This window comes from Phalacrocorax carbo, chromosome 11 (assembly GCF_963921805.1).
Source record: "Phalacrocorax carbo chromosome 11, bPhaCar2.1, whole genome shotgun sequence".
Classification (NCBI taxonomy): Eukaryota; Metazoa; Chordata; class Aves; order Suliformes; family Phalacrocoracidae; genus Phalacrocorax; species Phalacrocorax carbo.
The window spans coordinates 697,167-715,914 of record NC_087523.1 but is presented as its reverse complement, the minus strand read 5'-3'; the positions used below and the strand labels follow the sequence as shown (position 1 = coordinate 715,914).

At 45.5% G+C, this 18,748-nt stretch overlaps 1 protein-coding gene across 2 annotated transcripts; it reads left to right on the top strand.

Annotated features, from left to right (window-relative positions):
* Window positions 1-49: 49 nt before the first annotated feature.
* On the top strand, window positions 50-16,349 carry LOC104046767 (heat shock factor protein 3-like). 2 transcript variants are annotated; one of them, XM_064462766.1, is made up of 13 exons: window positions 50-242; window positions 1,347-1,455; window positions 3,140-3,267; window positions 6,030-6,154; window positions 7,026-7,101; window positions 7,842-7,903; window positions 8,367-8,448; window positions 8,732-8,865; window positions 9,699-9,944; window positions 11,347-11,452; window positions 12,003-12,068; window positions 13,143-13,209; window positions 13,774-16,349. In XM_064462766.1, the coding sequence occupies exons 1-13, from the start codon at window positions 114-116 to the stop codon at window positions 14,100-14,102; spliced, it is 1,659 nt and encodes a 552-aa protein (XP_064318836.1). In that variant the 5' UTR covers window positions 50-113; the 3' UTR covers window positions 14,103-16,349. The 2 variants fall into 2 exon arrangements, with proteins under 2 accessions (XP_064318836.1, XP_064318835.1); XM_064462765.1 differs by having other exon boundaries at window positions 12,003-12,074.
* Window positions 16,350-18,748: the final 2,399 nt, after the last annotated feature.

Genomic DNA, 18,748 nt, shown 5'->3' with positions numbered 1-18,748 from the left:
ATGAGCGGGCTCCCCGGGCCTGAGGCAACGCCCCGCCCCGCGCGGCGTCACGGCCGCCGTTGGCCGCTCCGCCCTCCCCGGCCCGTTGCACGAGCGCGCGGCCCGGCCCGAGGATGCGGGAAGGGCCGGCGCTGCCCCCCCCCGCCGCCGCCGCCGGCGCCGCCCCGGTGCCCGGCTTCCTGGCCAAGCTCTGGGCGCTGGTGGAGGACCCGCACAGCGACGACGTAATCTGCTGGAGCAGGGTGAGGGCGGCCGCCGGGCCCCGGCCCGGCCCGGCCCTGGCACCGCCGCCCGCGGGGCGGGGGATCGGGGCCGGCTGCGGGGGAGGGGCGGCGGGACGCGGGGCGGCGGCGTCTGGGGAGGACCCCGGTCTGCCGCGGCGGGGCGGCGGGGGTCCCCCGTTCCCCGCCGCAGGGGTGCCCGCGCCCTGGCCGTGAGCAGGCGTGGCGCGGCGGGGCGGGGCGGCAGCGCGTGGGGGGGGGGGGGGGGCATCCCGGCCCCGGGGGGCGCGGCGGCCCCGCGCCCCGGGAAGCGATCGGCTCCCGGTTTGTCGCTTCCCCAGCCCTGGCACGTGGCCGTGCTGGTGGCGCGTGCCCCCGGCACCGGGGCGTCGCGAACAGGCCCGCGAGACATCTGGCGCAAACACGGCGCGCGGTGTTGTCCCCTGCCCTCGTTACAGCCGTAGGGTTTCCTCCACTTTTTTTCAGAGGTTTGGCCTTTGCAAAGGCAAAGACGAAAAGAAACGTGGTGTTTTTGTTCTCTCTGTGGGCTGCACGAACAGGGCTCGGAGACCCGCCGGGTTCCGGGAAGTTTGAACCTGAGAATCTGATGAAGTGGAAACTTCATCTTCTGTCACAGTTACGCGTTTTCACCGCAGGGTTGTGACGTCCGAGCTTTTAGTAACTCTGCGACATTCCTTGGTTATATTTAGTGGTGACATAGCACGTACAAGGGAAGAATCTCATCAGCAGCTGGTGGGCTCTGGTCAAAGGCGATAAAAGCCCTCTAGTAGCACAGTTTCTGTGGCGCTGGAGCGGTATTTGTGTCTCCTGTGGACGAAGGGAGCAGCAGGCGGCGGGGTTTTTAGAATGATCTTTCTTTGGGTTAAGACCAAGACTTCAGGACTTGAAAAAAAAAATCCCCCGTTCCGTAGAAGTGTGCTGTGTGACCGTCGTTTCAGTTCGGTCCCAAGGGCTCACCATGCTCGCGCAGGCAATTCCCTCTGCTGAGGCGTTTGCCCTTCCCTGCCGTAGGGATTCTCCCTGTTGATTTATGGCTTCGCTTATGAGCAACGCCTTAGAAGAATTGTGCTTGTTCTCTAACTGTTCCTTCTGCTTATTTCCTAGAATGGTGAGAACTTCTGCATTCTGGATGAGCAGAGGTTTGCCAAGGAGTTACTCCCCAAGTACTTCAAGCACAACAATATCTCCAGCTTCATACGACAGCTTAACATGTGTAAGCATCAGCTGTTCTTGTGTACTCTTTCTGCCAAATTTGTTGCTATTTGGCATCGACTTGGATTTCTTTAAACAAACTGATTGACTTGACAGGTCTTTCATCCCTGAAAACGTGAATTCTGGTCTTGAGTTTGCTTTGCAAAAGAAAAGAATAACAGTAGAGCTTGGCTTAGTCTTTGTTGTCTGTGTTCCAGCTCTGAGTCCTTTTGAGCAACGACTGTAAAAATACCGCTTTACATGCTGGTACCTGAAGCTTGGGTAGAGTTCGCTGGGCTCCAGTGGTAGGGTGAACGGCAACAGTAACAGCAAACTTGTGTGTACCTAGGGGAGCACAGGCATATCTACACCCGTGCATCTACCATGGGAATAAAACTGCCTAGATCATGCTGTTGCCTGCATTGCTGTGTTGAAAGAAGATTAGTCACGCTGATGGATCAAGCTGGACTAAGTTTCTCATGATGTTTTCTGTGCCTGACTTGTGAGCATCATGTGGCATCCACGATATAACACCTGTGCAGCTTGTACAGGCAAAGAAGCTGGAGTGGGGTGGTATTTCAGAGAGACGGTACAATGTGTGGGGCTGCAACACACGGCAGAAATAGCTGTCTTGCAGCAGATGGCTTATGGGCTGAGTGAAGGTACAAACTGCACAGAAGGTGGCCACCTTATTTAGAAAGGGGAGGAACTCTCTGTCCTTGCTCGGTAGGTTTGCCTGGTCTCTCTAGCTGATCCCTGTTTAGGTTTTGCCAGACGTGAGACAGAAAGCGTACGCTTGGCCTCTTGACACAGGGTGGGTGCTGCTGTTTGTGTCAAGTGTTGAGACTCGCTTGAGTGTCAAAGGGTAGTGCAAGCAAACAATTGTCAGTTGCCTTGTAGGAAGGGTAAATGCTAAAATGCAGATTTTCCTACAAAGACATGAAATGCGATGGCAGCCTCCTTTTCCTGCTGGACCTACCCTACCTTCCAGTAAGGTTTTCTAACGGTAGCACTGTTGAGGTGCAGTGAAATTGGAGTGCATTAACTGTGTTAAAAACTCAAATGAGGAGAGGTACGGATTGGTCTGTCAACTGTATTTCGCATCTGCCCTGTGGTACTTGAAGCAGCGACGGAAATAGAGCTGGCAATGTCTTATTTCATGCAGGCAGTCTGGTATGGAGAAAGTACGCTGCGTGCACGTGTTTGCGAAGGCTGGGAACTAATTTCTCTTCCTTACTTTGTTCTGTAGACCCCGGTGGTACGTGACAGCATTTGTTTTGATATGTAGTTGTCTGGGATTATAGGCACGAGAGGGAAGGTTCACCGTTCTGCTGCTTCCACTGGGACAAGATTTTATTCAAGATACCCTAAAAAAACCCATAATCTAATTTCTACCTAATTTCTGTGATGATTTGGACATCACTGCCTGACTTGCAGACCCTAGCTGGTCTCTGCCGTGCATGCTGTTGGTACAGCCTGCAAGGTCATTTGATGGTATTGTGGACATGTTCTCTAGCTGCAAAGACTGGAGCAGTCAAGTCATTGAGCACCAAAGAAAAGCTACTTTGGCTGTTTTTCCTAGTTTCTGCTCCCAGCAACTGTAGTGCTGTAGGTATTTCAGTAGCCTCGGGGGTTTCTTTAGCTGTGTGTTGTAACAGTCAGCTTTGTACTGTGAAAGAAATGACCTTGTTAATACCTCTTCACAGATGGTTTCAGGAAGGTGATTGCTCTGGAGAATGGTATGGTTACGGCAGAGAAAAGCTCAGTCATTGAGTTCCAGCACCCCTTCTTCAAGCAAGGGAAGGCACACTTACTGGAAAACATCAAGCGCAAGGTACAGTCTAAGCAAGTGTTTACTTCACTTTGTTATGAAAAGGAGCTTATCAAGACCAGTCTAGGGTCCTCAGCCAACAAATTCCATGGGAACAAAGGCAGTGCATCATGATGCAAGCCTTTGCAACTCCCTCCTGAATGCCAGGCTAATGCTTGGCTTGGCCTCCTCGGGCCAGCTCTTGGGCAGAACACACCCTGCTGTTGTTTAGCAATGCACTGGAGTAGGACCACGGTCTTCCTAGCTGTCAAACTAGAGCCGTTTTCCCACAGGGGGTTCATATACATGATTACAGCTTACCATGGTCTTCAATTCTGCCAGCACAGCAGAGTTGGAAGGAATCACAAAATGAAAGAAGTGAAAGAAAATACATTCCCATTTGGTGCTCAATGAAAATTAGCAAGGGCATCAGTAATGAGCTCATTTGGGTGAGCTCGCATAACTGACGTTGTTCCTCCAAAACTGTGTTGCCAGTAGGCTACATCTTTATTAGCGCTTTCCAGTTTTGTTTTGTACATTCAGGCCTCCTCTGACCTGTTTCTGCACAGATATTTATCCTCTGTTGGCACATTACAGCCCATAATATCCTGGCTGCCAGAGAAAGAGAGTATCATGATACATCATGTTGACGTTTGAACAGCAGAATCTTTTCTTTAGAATGTCGTAATGTGGTAGCTACATTGCCCAAGTCAATAGAAGTACGGGGCAGGCTTGAGAGCCACAATTGTGTTTTGATTGATTCTTCACTGAGCTGTCTCTGTTCAGAATCGCAATTGATTAAATATAGTTGTACGGTTGCTTCTCTGACTCAGGCTTGTGCTCTTCCCAGGTGCTGTCATCGCTAACTTGTCTTGGCTTGCACACCTCGCTTTCTGGTATTCTGGGGCAGTCAGCTGATGACATTATGTATGGCACCACGTATCCCAGGAGCATTGCTCTGGGTGGAGTATTCTAGATGGAAAGACAAAAGCTCTAGTTAGTGCCAAGGACATTCATATGAAACTACTGAATAGGTTGGTGAAACGTATTCTTTGTTGCACAGGAAACGTTAGGGATTGTTCGCAAAATGTCCGTTGGTTTTTTCTTGATTTCATACTGTCTGGAATGGAGTCATATTTCCGTACTTGCTATAAACTGGATTTCAAGCCTCTAACAGGAATGCAAGTTTGAATGCAGGACTTCCTTTATCTACTCCTTTTTAGTGTTAGCTCTGCTGGTGTGCTTCAGTCCTGACAGCCTTACTGTCGAGTTAAAGACTTTGAAGAGAGCAGTTCCTTGCACTTGGGCAGAATGTTTCTGTTTGGCCCTTTTTTTAGAGGCAGGCTGACTGCATTTGGACTTCCCACCTGCTCTCGACATCTTTTGGGTGTCTTCCCCGTGGAGAGGTGGTGTGCTGAGGAGAAGTCAGACGGCCATGGATTGCATTTGGGATATAGCTCGTGTGCCTTAGCATAAGGTATTACCCACAACGAATAGCGAAGCACCTGGAAACGCAGACAGAGAGGAGAACTGCCAGGCCCTTCGGTCCATCCTCTGTGACACTGGATTGTGTTAAGAAAGTAGTTAGTTATTTCTGTGGACTGGTTACATAACAGTTAGGTTCTGTTTCATCAAGAAGTGATGGGATGTTATTTTATAACACTGCAGGTCCATTTCTGACCATCCCATTCTCCTTTGGAAAAAAGGGTTCTCTGAGCCAACCTGCATGGGAGTTATCTAGCACTTCAGCAGGCCAATCCCAGATGCTTTCACCTCCCTCTTGGAATTTAGTAGAATAATAAGAAAAATCATAGCATGCTGTAGGTTGGAGGGGACATCTGGTGGTTATCGTGTGCAACTCCATTTGGTTCAGTTATCATCAGTATTTGGCTAAGCAATCTTTAAAATTATGCCCACAAAACCTGGACATGTCATTCAGACGTGTGGTGCACCAGACCCATCTTTTTCAAAATACTGAATTGTATGTCAGCCATCGATGCCACCACCACACAGAGAGTTGCTGAAGGAACTGGAGAATTTTGAATATGGGGAGGAGAGAGCGAGCTTTTTGCTGTCTGGTGACTCTTCCACCATCGTTTGAAGAGCAGTCATGGATTCTGCTATGGGCAGAAGAGCAGTTTGGACTCTGACTTTCTGGAGACAAGTCTCCATAATTTTGGAATGTCACTGAGCAGAGTGGTAATAGAGGAAGCACCAATATGGGAGTCTGCAATTCAGGTGGTGTGGGACACATTTTCAAATCAAGTAAGATGCATCTAATTAGACACCTTCCCTCCCTCCCCTGTTCCCACATCCGCCACCAGCAACTTGGTGGAAATTTATTACTCCTGTGCTGGCAGATTTACCCACACCTAAAAGGAATACAATACGATTGTCTTATTCTACTACAGATTCTGTTTTGGTTTTGGTTGGTGTCTTCTTCCTTGGCACTAGAGGGCAAGCTGTCACCAGACCTGTCAGAGACAACACCATAGGGAAGGCTCTTTTCAATCAGTGGTAGGTTTTTTCATGAATTAGTGATGAATCTACTGCCTGCACATACAAAGTGCTAATCTCATGTTTTCATTGATATCTTGTTTTTTTCAGAGTAGACTGTCCTAAGGACCATCATCTACAGCAATTGCAGTGTTTTGTGACACATAAGAATTATAGTGTTACCTAATCTTTTAATGGAGTTTGTACCTGTTCTTCTACAGACTAACTGTAGAAAGCAGTGTGCAAGGCACTGTTTGTAGTAAAGCATGTGCAACCTGGTCCTGTTCTAGGTATCTGCAGTAAGAACGGAGGATCTCAAGGTCTGTACGGAGGATTTGCACAAAGTACTCTCAGAAGTCCAGGAAATGAGAGAGCAGCAGAACAACATGGATGTCAGACTGGCTAACATGAAGAGGTAGACTCCATCTGTTTCAGAGGCACTTATACATTGAATGTTGCTTATATCTAATGGAGTTTGACTCTAAATGTGGGCTTCATCTGAACGGGGAACAGCTGAAGCTATACCTTTTTTTGCTAAGAATTCCCATTCCACTCCACAGGACATTCTGAATCTTGTTTGGTTTTATAATTCAGTTACAGACCAGAGATTAAGACTGGGAGTTTGACTATGTTGAGGTTTCATTCTGGTTGCCATCACTTCTAGTAGTTTTTTAGGGCGATCAAAGCATTTCCCTTTCTAAACACAAAGCAGCGTTAGATGCAGTGAGGGAGAATTAGTCTTTGGTTTTTCTTTCTAATTGAAAGTGGACTTTGCACATCCTCATCTCTGTTCCCTCGGATAGTTTTTGTGTAGGCACTGGTAATTCATTCAGATCATTGGTACGCAAGCAGGTATTGACCAAAGTTCAGGAGATACCTTCACTCCACTTCCTCTGTTCCTTTAAAAAAAGAAACCAAACCCTCAAACACAAACGTTGCAACTGTTCTGAGGTGGGCTGTGTTACACTCAGCCTGTTTCCAAACACCGTGTCTTTATTCTAAGGCTTTGAGGCTTTGAAGGAACACCTCAGATCATGATTATTAGTGGAGCAGCAGAGGATGAGAATGTCCTTATTAGTGAGTGCTTGGTCCTGCCTGATGGAAGATTGAGTTAATTTAACCCATAGTTCATGATAGTGGATCCGATTAACTGATTGTTAGTTATCCTCAGAAGGAATGTTGCCCTTGGTCCTGCAAGGTACTGTGAAAGTTTGAAAGCTGTAAAACTAAAGCATATAAAGTAAACTCTGTTCATCCTCTGTCTTCTAATTTATTCTGCATTGCAGAGAAAATAAGGCCCTGTGGAAGGAAGTGGCAGTTCTAAGGCAGAAGCACAGTCAACAACAGAAGCTGCTGTCTAAGGTACCATTGCAGCATCTTCAGTGCTACCATCCTTATTCCTGCCTCTGTGATGCCTCTCTGATGGCATTCTTTGCTTATGTAGAATGACAAATGACACAGAGCTGAACAGGCTATATTAATACAGCATAAAGAAAATGTTCACAGTTCCTGAGCGTCCCAGAAGTAGCACAGCAAAGAACCACAAGCAAAATACTAAGGAAAAGTCATAGTAAAAAGGATTTCACTGTGTTTGAAATATCAGTGAATCTTATTTGGAGAGAAATCAGTAAACCAAGCTGACCTGGGGTAAACATGGGGCTGGAGGCAGTGCATGGTAGCAGGAGCCTAAGACAAGAGATTGCAGGCACATGGAATGGAGTCTGTGAAAGATGTTGGACCAAGACAGACTTAGACCACTCAAGAAGTCAACTTGGAACCCAAGGAAACTATAGGAGCTTCTGCACTGGAACGAATTTTCTCTGGTTTATCCCTCAGCTGCTTATGGTCTGGAATCTTCTAATGACTTGTGGTGTTATGCTACATTTAAAAAGAAAAAAGTGTCCAAGGGGTCTAACTTTTCAATGCCATTTGTAACTATCATTTTGTTTTTAAGGCATGAACAGAAATGGAATTTTAATTTACCTATTAATTTCAATCACATAACTACATAATTTTGTAGGAAAGTCTGAATTAGTAATTTGCTGTTAGGATTGCTATGCTGACCACTTGTTTTTGTTTTTTTGTTTGTTTTTCCTTTTTAGATTCTTCAATTTATACTAAGTTTGATGCGAGGGAATTATATTGTTGGGGTCAAAAGAAAAAGGTAATTACTGGATAGGTCACAAACCAGTGTCAGATGTCAATTACAGGGATAAATCAGCTTCTAGAAGGAAGATATATAAAGTGTACGAAGAATATTTTTATCACTTGTGTATTCAGACTTGAGAAAGCTGATGGAAGTTGAATAAAGCATGAAATAAAGATTTCCTCTGCTTTAGCACTAAAACAAATGGGTAGGAAGAGAATATACTATACAATTTGAATTTTGAAGGGCACAGTTATCAGAAATGGTAACTCCTTCAAAGTGTGCAAATGTGACTGACTTATTCAAAGCAAAAAGCGTGTTTAGAATGCAGCCTGTCTGCCGTACGCTTACTAAAAAACATTTCCAAAAGCCAGTTGTCTTAGAAGTAGAAGAATGGTGGTTCTTGCCATTGCTGTACGTATTTGGCACCACTACGGATTTTTACTGTGGAACTATATACTAAAGCCGTATTTTGTCTCAGGTCTCTAACAGATGCTGCAGGTGCTTCACCTTCCAAATACAGTCGTCAGTATGTTCGCATACCGGTGGAGAGTGGCCAAGCAGTAAGTCTTCCCAGAGAGAGAGACAATGGGTTGGACAGGATGATATACAGGGATCTCAAAGTCTTCCTTATAACTATTAATACCCTAATCTTATAATCAGATGCACTCCATTTTGAAATGGGCCGCTTTAAAGCATTGCTCTGTCTGTAAAATCATGCAGATTAGTACAACTAGTGAAAGATGAAATCTGAACAGGGAAGAGAAGCTGCAAGAAGAATGGAGCTTCAACATCAGAAAAAGTCAGACCTTTTGGTTTACTGACTCTGTTTGCTGTACCCTGCAGGTGGCTTTTTCGGAACATAATGCGGATGTTGAGGATGGAAATGGTACAGGTCTTGTCATTCGAGATATCACTGATACCCTAGAAAACGCCACCGATGGTCTCCTTGCTGTGGCACACACAAGTGGCAGAGCCAGGTATGTTTAAAGAATGTGGAGGTATTTATGCTTAGGTTGTTCATTGGGTAGTTACGTTAGCGTGAGTGATCCGTATGAATTCTGGGAAACAGCCTCTCCGGGTTTTTACTCTATTTGTGCACGACAGGCCTGTTTCTAGGCTGCCTCTTTTACAGCACACAGCATTGGTCGTGGTCCTCAAAAGTTTTTTAAGAGCTCCTGTCTCTTCAGGAGTGCCTGAGGGCTTATCAAGCCGCTTGGCACTCCAGGTTTGGTTTGTTGAGCCTTTTCTGTCTAATCAACAAATAAGCACATACTTAACTTTTTGACTGAACAGGGACCTGAATGAATATATAGGTTACTAACAAACAATCCAAAATGTATAAAGGTTACTAATAAAGAAACCAAGACATATAGTTTTATCTCTAGTTTCAGTACTGCTCTCACTAGCATTATGCTAAGCATAACTGAAGGGAAGGCATTCTTTTCTGTGGCATCAGATTCTTGTGAAAACCCATTTAATTGTTAACACCCAGAGTGAAATATGGACCAGTGTGGGATCTTTTCTTTCCAGAGACGCAATGTTAGGCGTTTCCCTCCTGCCTAATTTCCATACACTGGCAAAATGGGGTGGTTTGCTCTGATACGTGCTGTCTGTATAAGCTGTAGTAAGAGATTCTCATCTGCCTTTAGGAAGGCACTTTCCTTCTTTTTCTAAAGACCAGTCGGTTGTTTGAACCCTTGACTATCTTGACATTATTAGTTGTTAAGATTTGAGATACTAAACTTGAAATGAGCAGTAATACATTTGGTGAATTCTTCTGTGTGTTTTTTCTCATTGGGTCATATTTTAGAGAGACACAGGCAGCTCTGGATCCCAGCTTACCTATTTGTCAAGTATTGCAGCCAAATGAGTTAAGTCGTGCAGAACCTGTCCCACCAGTTCTTATAAACGATGTCAGCAAATCCAGTGAAATAGGAAATGTTGCTGTGGAACTCCATTCTGCACAACCTAATGCTCCAGAAGACCCCGTGTCAGTGATTGACTCCATCTTGAACGAGAACAGCTCTGGAAACCAAAATGATCCTTTACTGGAAAGGTATTAACTCGTTTCTGGAAACTTACGCTGTCGTCATCTTGGGGGAACTTGTCAAAGTTTTAGAGGATGTGTTTAGCAGAACATAGTCCATCAATGACATTTAGAAAGTTAATTCACTTAAATTTCTGCCCCTTTGTTAGTAGGTCTTGAAAAAGACAAGTGTTAGCATCGTACACTAAAAGCAGGGCGAGTTCATGAGTCCCATCTCTAGTAATGAGTGTGCCCGACTTCTGATGTGTCTGTCAGTCTGAGGGTCAGCGAGGTCACTCTCGCATCAGCCCATGTACCGCCAACTACTGGCACTGCCGAACAGCAGATGGAGGGTGACGATTTCAGGAGGGCACCATGTGTTGCTTGTTTCTGAGAACTGGATGCGGATTTGTGTCCGTGCTAGCCTGATGTTGTTTCGCTGTTGCTTCCTTTCTTTGCCCCTCTTTTTTTGCAAAGGTTCGCTTCCCTCCTGTCTTGTCAGACCAGACTCTCCCCTAGGACCAAAATCATGTGGGCTGTGGTCTCACACTCAGTGGCACTGCCACGTAAGCGGTTCCTGGCTTGCACTGGCCCTTGAGCTTTATCGGTGCAGTCATTCGTGTGTCTGCAGGGTGAGCTGGATCAAGGAACTAGCTTTAGTTCGTTGTCCTGGCAGCTCTTCCTCTGCGGTTAACTTCAGGTAGGAAGTGCTGAGATGATGCATGTCAGCACTCAGTGTAGTCTGAAGGCCCTGTAAGACCTTACCTCATTGGCACTGCAAAATGCGGGGCAATGCCTTGGAACTGGGTGTTGCTTGTAGCTGAGTATTCCAGCACAGGAGGTAGCTTGCAGCACAGCGAGAAGTGCAGGACTGGCACCGTGTTGCTGCTTCCTTTCCGCTTCATTCCCTGTCCCGTGTCCTGCCCAGTGTCCTTGGAAAAGCGCACAATTTGGCAACAATCTGGTGTTTCAAAATAGGTAGTGTTTCTTCAGATCCAGATTATTTCCCGCCCTTTGCTGCTTATATATCGTCCCCAGGTGACAGCCATCAGACCTTAGTTTAAACAGGTATTGGTATATGGGCTGGGATCTGAGAACATTCAGGAGATATGAAAATGAAGGAGGAAGTAGGTGTGGAAGGAGGAACTGCTTTTTGATGTGATAGCTGTTATTATACTTGCCGCTCAGGTAGTCTTCCCTGTACCTGTCCTTCAAAGAGCTGGACCCTGAAAAGTGATGCAGGAATGCCGTTTCATTCATTAGGCAAGAAGCTATTCTGGATGGTGAGCAACCTAGGCTGGCTCCCATCTTGCCCCACAGCTGTAATAACTGAGAGGTCAGCTCATCGTTGCTAAGAGTTTCTGCTGCCTCGTGGTGCAAAAGAAGGACCTGACTGCTGCCTGTACACTACTATATCATTTTGTCTTTTTAGAGAAGAAATTCAGGATTTTCTTAATTGCATTGATGCCAGCCTTGAAGAGCTTCAAGCAATGTTATCTGGGAAGCAGTATAACTTTGGTTCTGAAGCTTTCAGTGATGTGAGTGTCTTTTGACTCTTTCTGATTTCTGAAAAATATTGATTAGGGTGCATTATGAAATTTTACTGGTTTATTCCATCTTGTAATGGGCAAGAGGGGGGGAAATCCTGAGAAGCAAGTAGTTGTGGATAGAATGATACATAGTCATTCTAGGAGCCTAAGGATATACAAGGTAAGTTGAGAACCTTTTTCAGTTCATGTAGTATTTCTGTTATACGTAACTCAAGGGGAAAAAAATGAAGAAATAGGACATTTTTCTCCTTCGCAACTTATCATGACATCCTGATTGTGTGTTCCATTATGCATTGTGGTATGGGATGAAACTTAGCCATATACCCTAAACCACTGGGAAACATGGTGTCCTTTTCTCCTGTGACCCCAGTTTCTGCCACAGGTTGAAAGTAAATTGCTGTAGGCCTGTGGAGGAGCCGCCTTCGCTGTGCTTCAGAGGGTGGTGTGCTGTGCTGGATCCTGCTCTCCTTCCAGGAGCTCTCTCACGTTTTGTTCTAAGAACCTTATTATATGACACATGGACTGTTTTTATTTTCAGACATTTAATCCAGAGCTGCCAGCCCTGGATATAAGCTTGATGGAAACTTCCCCTGGTATGGAAAATGTAAGCGTAAGTTGCTTCTATGGTGGGGAGGGTTAATATGGTGTTCAGAGCTACATTTTGACTGATGCAGTTTGAGGGTGGGGACTTGATTGATAGCAGAGGATGAAACTGCTATTTTATCTAGTCCTGCTGACTTAATGTTTTCAGTTATCACTGTTGGCATATGTGAATTTAAGAGGGTTCTCAAGGTAATTTCAAGTCTTATGTTCCTAGCTGCAGTAATACACTCACTGGGCTGATTTAAACTGTCACTTTGCTTTGAATAACATGTTCTTTCTATCTAATACTTCTAGACCCTCTGTTTAGAATGAGGAGGGTAGACAATCTTGTCTCTTTTTTAGTCTAAGTGTGTGAGAACAGTTTCTTGGCTTGTTTCTCGTAGCATCAGGGATTCCTGTGATGTCTTTTAGCCAAGTAATGACTAGGTCTGGGGTTGTAGTTCAGATGAGACTGTGTGTCTTCAGTCTGTCTGAAGACTGAAGGAAAAGCATGAAATGAAAAATATAATGTAATATACTGCATTTATTCTGAACGTGGCTTTGTGGAATTTTCTCAGAGGTCGTATAAAAGTTCAGTGCAAATTTACTTCTCTTGGTCCAGTTCCTAAAATTTATGCATGTTAAAATGAAAAAAAAAACCTTGCAAGTGTCATTTATTTTGTAGTCCTGAAATAATATTGAAGCTAGGACTCTCCAGTCGTAAGAGCTTAGACCACAACTGTGGTAAAATGCAGCTGTGTTGAAGCAGTGCTTGCAAAATTTAATTGTATTGATGAAATCATGTTTAAAAGTTTTATTCCAACAAGACATTATAATAAATGGTTTGGAAGGTGAAATAAATATGTGCCGGTCAGAAGCTTGCTTGGCTTTGGTAAGTTAGGTTTGTCTGTATTTCACCCTGCCTTCTTTTGAGAACTCCTCTTTGCTGGCCCTCGAGTGCAACAAGGGGCTTATTGGTCAACTGTTTCATTTCTCTTCTCTCCTCCTTTCTCCTTTAATTTTGTTAACCAGTCAGTGAAGACGGGTTTTGTTGTTGTTAAGCATTCTGTCTTATGCTCCGTCTGTTTTGCTTCAGATTGCAGACTTGACAGAGACCACTGAAGATCCGGGAGCGAGTGAGGGAGACACAGCAGGAAGCAAAGGTGGGCAGGAAGGAACACTGAGAGCTGTGACAGCTCCAAGCTCTGCCAAAACTGTGTGTTGAAATGGAATTTTTGTTTATCTCCTCCTTTGGTCTGGGCTTAAAATTTTTGTGAAGACTGGAATGTTTCACTGATCTTACGAAGCTGTGCCTCAGTCCTAAGAGGCCCCATCCTATGCCCCACATTGGTGTTAATGATTTCCTTTTTCTTACACATGACAGAGTGTCACAATAGGGAACAGAAGTGCAAATGTCATTGTGGAAGTATCTCCTAATGGGCTACGACCCCCACAAATGCAGTGCTACTCATTTTACTACGTCAGTGCTGCCATTGCATGCTGTATGTATGAGGGGCTTGAAGCATGCTTCAGATACTGATGTGAACAGACACGGCAGCCTTAGCTCCCCTCTTGCAGCTTGGATGTGGTCTGTCACAGCTCAGCTGTATGGTTTTCTTTAGTGAACCAAGTTTTGAAGCAGCCTCTCCAGTTTTCCTTGTCTTGAATAAGAGCCTTTGCTTAGGTGACAGAGGAGCCTGGAGTTTAAACCCTTTGTTTCCCCTCAGATATGCAGCTGATACAGTACAGGGCCAATCCTCTGCTTTCATTATTTGAAGAACTACCCTCAAGCGAAGCTGCAGGGAAGACAGAGGATCCGAAAGACCTGCTGCCCCCCTTGGAGGAGAAACCTGCTCTTCATCCTCCACCAGATAGTGAAACTGTCTTGCCGCTAACAACTCCAACGAGCCAGACTGAGCCTCTGGACGCACTGGGAATGGGCGACCCACCGCTCCTCTCGGAAGATGGGAGTGGAGAGTATAAACTGTTTCCGCTCTTGCTCCTCAGTCCTGTTGCTAACTTCATAGAAGAGGCCTCTGAGATAGAAACTTCTTGAACTCACGTAACATCTGCAACTGGCTCAGTGATGTGAAATGGACAGCAAGAAGTTTGACCTCTCTCCTCACCTGCTTCCTGGGTGCCGTGTTCTCCATGGACAAAAGGAAGTTCTCTTTCTACAAGCAAAGAGTGCATCTGGAAAAACTGAGCACAAGCTCAGAAGAAGAGCTGGTGGGAGTAAAGGCACTGGGCAGAGGGGAAGAACAACCTCCCTGTAAACGTACCACAGCATGTTCCATAACTTTTTATCTGATATCCTTATTGCAAAGGAAATGTGTTTGTAAAGTTTGGCTGGGTTATTTTTATTGGTGGGTTTTGGTTTGGTTTTGGTTTTTTTTTTATTAGCTGGATAGTAACGTGGTGTGTAATATTTTAAACGTAGATTTTACTCTTTCTAAGAGCCCATTTTAATAGGTGGCTTGTTTACTGTTTGGAATTAAGATTGTTGGGGGTTTTTTTAATTTTGTTTTTAATTTGAGATCTGTTTTGATAGTTTGTGGCTACAATTGTTTGCATCTGCTTAGGTCACTTTCGTACTCCTAGATTTGCTCCTAGGTACAGGGAACGTTTTTTCCTATGGAAAATTGCATTTTAACTGTGGAATATTACTTTTTAACATGCTAACACACATCCATTGCCACAGTTTGTAGGTGTTGTGGTAGGAAGTGCTTGCCACCCTGCGTAATGCTGGTTTCTCATGCACATTGCATGGCAGTTCTCCTAGGGTAACTTGCACCTAGCTCACAGGTTGTGTGTCCTCAGAAATTTTGAGTAGAACTGATTCATGTCTAGCAAAGTCCAGCAGCTGCCCTTAAAATAGGGGCGGGGGGGGGTAGAGAAGGCAGAAAGGAGTCATGGGGTAACTTGCATTGATGCAGGACGTGACATTAAGATTCCTCTTCTGCTTGCAGCAGCTACTCGTCTACCTGACCCTTTATGAACACTGGACTTCTTCCTCCATTTTCTGCTTGTGGAATCTTAAAGCTGAACTAACTAGATGCATTTGAGTCCTTTGACAGCAAATTACAAAACTAGTGTCTGGTTAATCAAAAAACCTTTCCCCAAAATTCCTTTCTACACTGTTTTCCTAACTTCTTTGAGCAACTGTAAGGTGGACAGCAGCTCCTGGTGTCAGTGGGATTGCCAGCTCTCCTTCGCTGATACCAAGTTTCTAACAGTCTACCACTAGCCCACACAAACCTGGAGCCTGCTGTAGTGATACAAAACCGTTGGGACTAGAAGAGGCCTGGAAGCGGGTAGAAAACCCGTTGTATAATATCACGTGATATTTCCTACCAGCACAATTACTTGAAAATTTTATTCAAGTTTTAGGAATCCAGGCTACCTACAGGGTTTGTTCTCTCCAAAGTTTCTGAGCAAGTTTTGAGATCTTTTATATTCAAGAATCCAAGTTAATCTGATATTCTAAAGCCTACTAGATAACGCACATTATGCTAGCCTTGCTTAATTGGGTTTGTGCTTCATTGTCAAATCTTTTGAGTTGCAGAGGAGGATCTTGCTACTGAGTGTGTGTGTATGTGTAAAGCCTTCACAGTGTCGTTTCATTCCCATGCTTCTGTAACTGTTCTTTACCTCATGACCCTTCGTCTTTGTATCTTTTGAATTGCCTTTCGTCAAGTACATCTTATGCTAGCCCTTTCTAGTCTCTTTTTTTTTTTTTTTTTTGCTTCTTTTGTGAGACATGGGCTGAAGAGTCTCAAGTTTTTGTGAGCTAAAGGGAGAGGGGGAAATGAGTGAATATCTGTCTTGGGTTCCACTTTTGTTTTTTCCATTTCTTCCCAAAGGCCTCAATTTTGTCAAGAGTGAAACAGTAAGAAACAGACTTTTCTTCTGTGCTGGTTTGACAGCATAGTGGAGACAACAAAGTTCTCTGGGAGGCTGATCTTCTGTAACTCTGACTTCCTGAACAGGCTAGGCCGAAGTGTAGTTCCTGTAAGGGATTCCTGTCATGTTCTTCCATCGTGGAGTCCTCTGATCTCAGTGCGTCTCACTGTCAGATACTTGATCTGATTGCATAATAGTTTTTTAATACACTCTCTCTTAAGTTAAGAAACCAAGGCTTAAGAAAACTGCAAATAAACTTGTGCATCTGTGTCTGGTTTATGTACTGGTCTAGGAAGAGTCTGTGTTCATGCAGGTTTCCTAAGAACGATGGCAATGGGAAGGCTGAAAAGCAAGGAAAACCCACATGCTGAAACAATTAAACTCAAGAACTGTGAAACCATTTCCGTGTTTCTTGTACGTTGTTTTTGTGCGTGTTCCTGTGTGTGCCAATACTTCCCGAACCTGTTTACTGAGTTTTCGAGAAAGGGGAGCTTTAATGCTCTCTGGGGGCAGCTGCTGCTGGATCAAAAATAACTGCAGTGCTAGGGCTAGCCTGGCACCTGTTTTCAGAGCTGTCAGCCCTATCTTAACCCATATTCAATATACTGTGGAATCAAAGCTTGAGAGAACAGGGCGTTACTGACAGTGCTGGGCCAGGCTGGCTTTGGGCATTTACTCGCTGCCTAGATGCAGGTAGCTTGCTGGGAGCCAGCCTTCACATTTAAGCAGTGAGTGGACTGATACTGGGTTTTTTTCATAGGTGGTGATGTGAAAGCTCAAAATACTATGTTGGGTGCTAGTGAGAAGCGGACTTGTGCTGGAAAGCTCCCCAGTGGACGACCGAAAGTCGTGATGGATTGTGGGCTGTAAAATGGCAACTCCAGGAAGCTGCTCTTCAAACAGGTGCTGTGGTAACGAACACCACCGTGCCCTAAGCTCAGCAAAGCAAATGCTGCTGCCTCAAAGGAGCAAGTATCCTTGAGCCCTCCTATGTTACTCAGAGGAGCAGAGGGATCCTCTGAATAAGAAGTCTATTTAAACAGAAATCAACTGAAGTGAATCCATGGGAAGTGAAAGGGAGAGTAAGATGAAAGACAGGGCAAAAACAATTAGGACAAAGCAATGGGAAACTCTGGTTGCCCTGAGCTGCATTGCCAAGGCGTAGGAACCATCTGGCCCCTCTGATCATCTGCGGCTCTGTGCAAAAGTCCTGGAGGATGAAACGTCATTAAGTTGGTAAGAGTCCAGAAGTTTTGGGGATCCCAAGTTCCTCTGTTACCTGTTGCGGAAAAGGTTAACAAAAGCTGTTCGTTAGTAGTTATCTCTGTTCCCAGAGCTGGAGTATTTTCTTCCATAGGAGCACCCAGTATACTCACTCACCTTTCTCCCCCTGCTGCCCCCATTTCTCCATCTCCCCCTATCCTCTCTATAACAAATGGATAAACTTTACATTGTAGCTTAGATCAGCAGTTGGTGTATTTATGCACAGACACTTACCATCTTCTCTTTCCTCTTTAGGAAGGTGTGAGCAGCTGAAGTTCACGTACTGTACAGGGTTAACTTAGATTCACTAGACTACAGGTGTTAAGGTTGGTTATCAGACAGGTCTGAGTATCTTCTAATACTTATCTATGCCTTCTTCCTTTAACATTACTTCTATTCTGATTTATTTATTTATTTATGCATTTGTTTAAAAAAGAAAACACATTACTGAAACCAACAGTTCTATTCCAGAGCCATTGCCCTAGTTTCTCCTCTATTTTTGCAACTGAGTTTCAACCATGTTCTGCAACTCTCCCTGGGTGTAATCTCACACAGAGGCAGTGTATAAGGTTGTCCAGGCTCCCTGTTGCTTGTTCATAGCTTGTGGTCCCGCATTGCAGAATCCCAGCCTCAGCCTTGTGCCCCCTGCTGTGACCGTGGCCACTCGGGTGCAGCTCTCTGCTCTTTCGTCATTGCTTCTCGTTGCTGGGGCACCCACACCAGCTCTTCCCGTATCTCAGTCTTTTGTAACGCTCTGCTTGGTCAAAATTTGCTAGCGCTCTGGAAAGTGTGCCAATAACAACCAACTACGATGTAAATTCTGCTGGGTTTTGTTTGGATTTTTTGTTTTTTACCACCCTTTACTTTTCCTTTTGGAGACAAGTTCATATTTCAGCTGGGGTGGGACACCCAGTTTGCCGACTTGGGGGGCGGTCACTTGGCCCAGAGACTGCACAGGTGCCCCTGCGCCTGCGTGTGGGGCCAGCCGCGCACCCGCCCTCTCCCGAAAAGCCATTTCTCACTGGGCTCCGCCAGCTACGCGAGGTGAAGCCACCGGTGCAAGTGTTCTTCGTAGGCTCCAGTAAGAAAGGCCCTCAGCCCCGTAAGGTGTTGATTAAAACAACGTTTACTGGAGGTGACGTGAGAAGGAAACAGGGACCATCACAGATAGCCCTAGCATCAGGCAGACCTCTGATCCAGGCACGGCACGCTGTGCGGGGCCGTGCCGAGGTTAACCGGCACTGTGGGCTTCACAGTTTTTGTAGATTTTCCCAGAAGTAAACAACAGTATTCATCATTTCCACCGCCAAGAAAAAGGAAGTTTATATGAAAACGTGCTGCTGTGCTTGGAGATGAGGAGAGGGAGGCGGCAGCGGCGCGGGGGGCCGCAGGGACATCCCCGCGTGAGCACGAGCCTGCAGGCAGGTACACCTGCAGCACACGGGCTGCGCGGCGCAGCCGGCCGCCTGGCAGCGGTCGCTGACCCTCAGCGTGCAGCCGCCTGGGGCTACGGTGCAGCTCGATGCACGACTGTTA

What these genes read in the sequence shown, in the direction of transcription:
- LOC104046767 (XM_064462765.1), top strand. Translation starts at nt 114, where the DNA reads ATGCGGGAAGGGCCGGCGCTGCCCCCCCCCGCCGCCGCCGCCGGCGCC. An exon ending in ACGTAATCTGCTGGAGCAGG is followed by an intron (nt 243 to 1,346) that starts GTGAGGGCGGCC and finishes CTTATTTCCTAG; the next exon opens with AATGGTGAGAACTTCTGCAT. An exon ending in CATACGACAGCTTAACATGT is followed by an intron (nt 1,456 to 3,139) that starts GTAAGCATCAGC and finishes ACCTCTTCACAG; the next exon opens with ATGGTTTCAGGAAGGTGATT.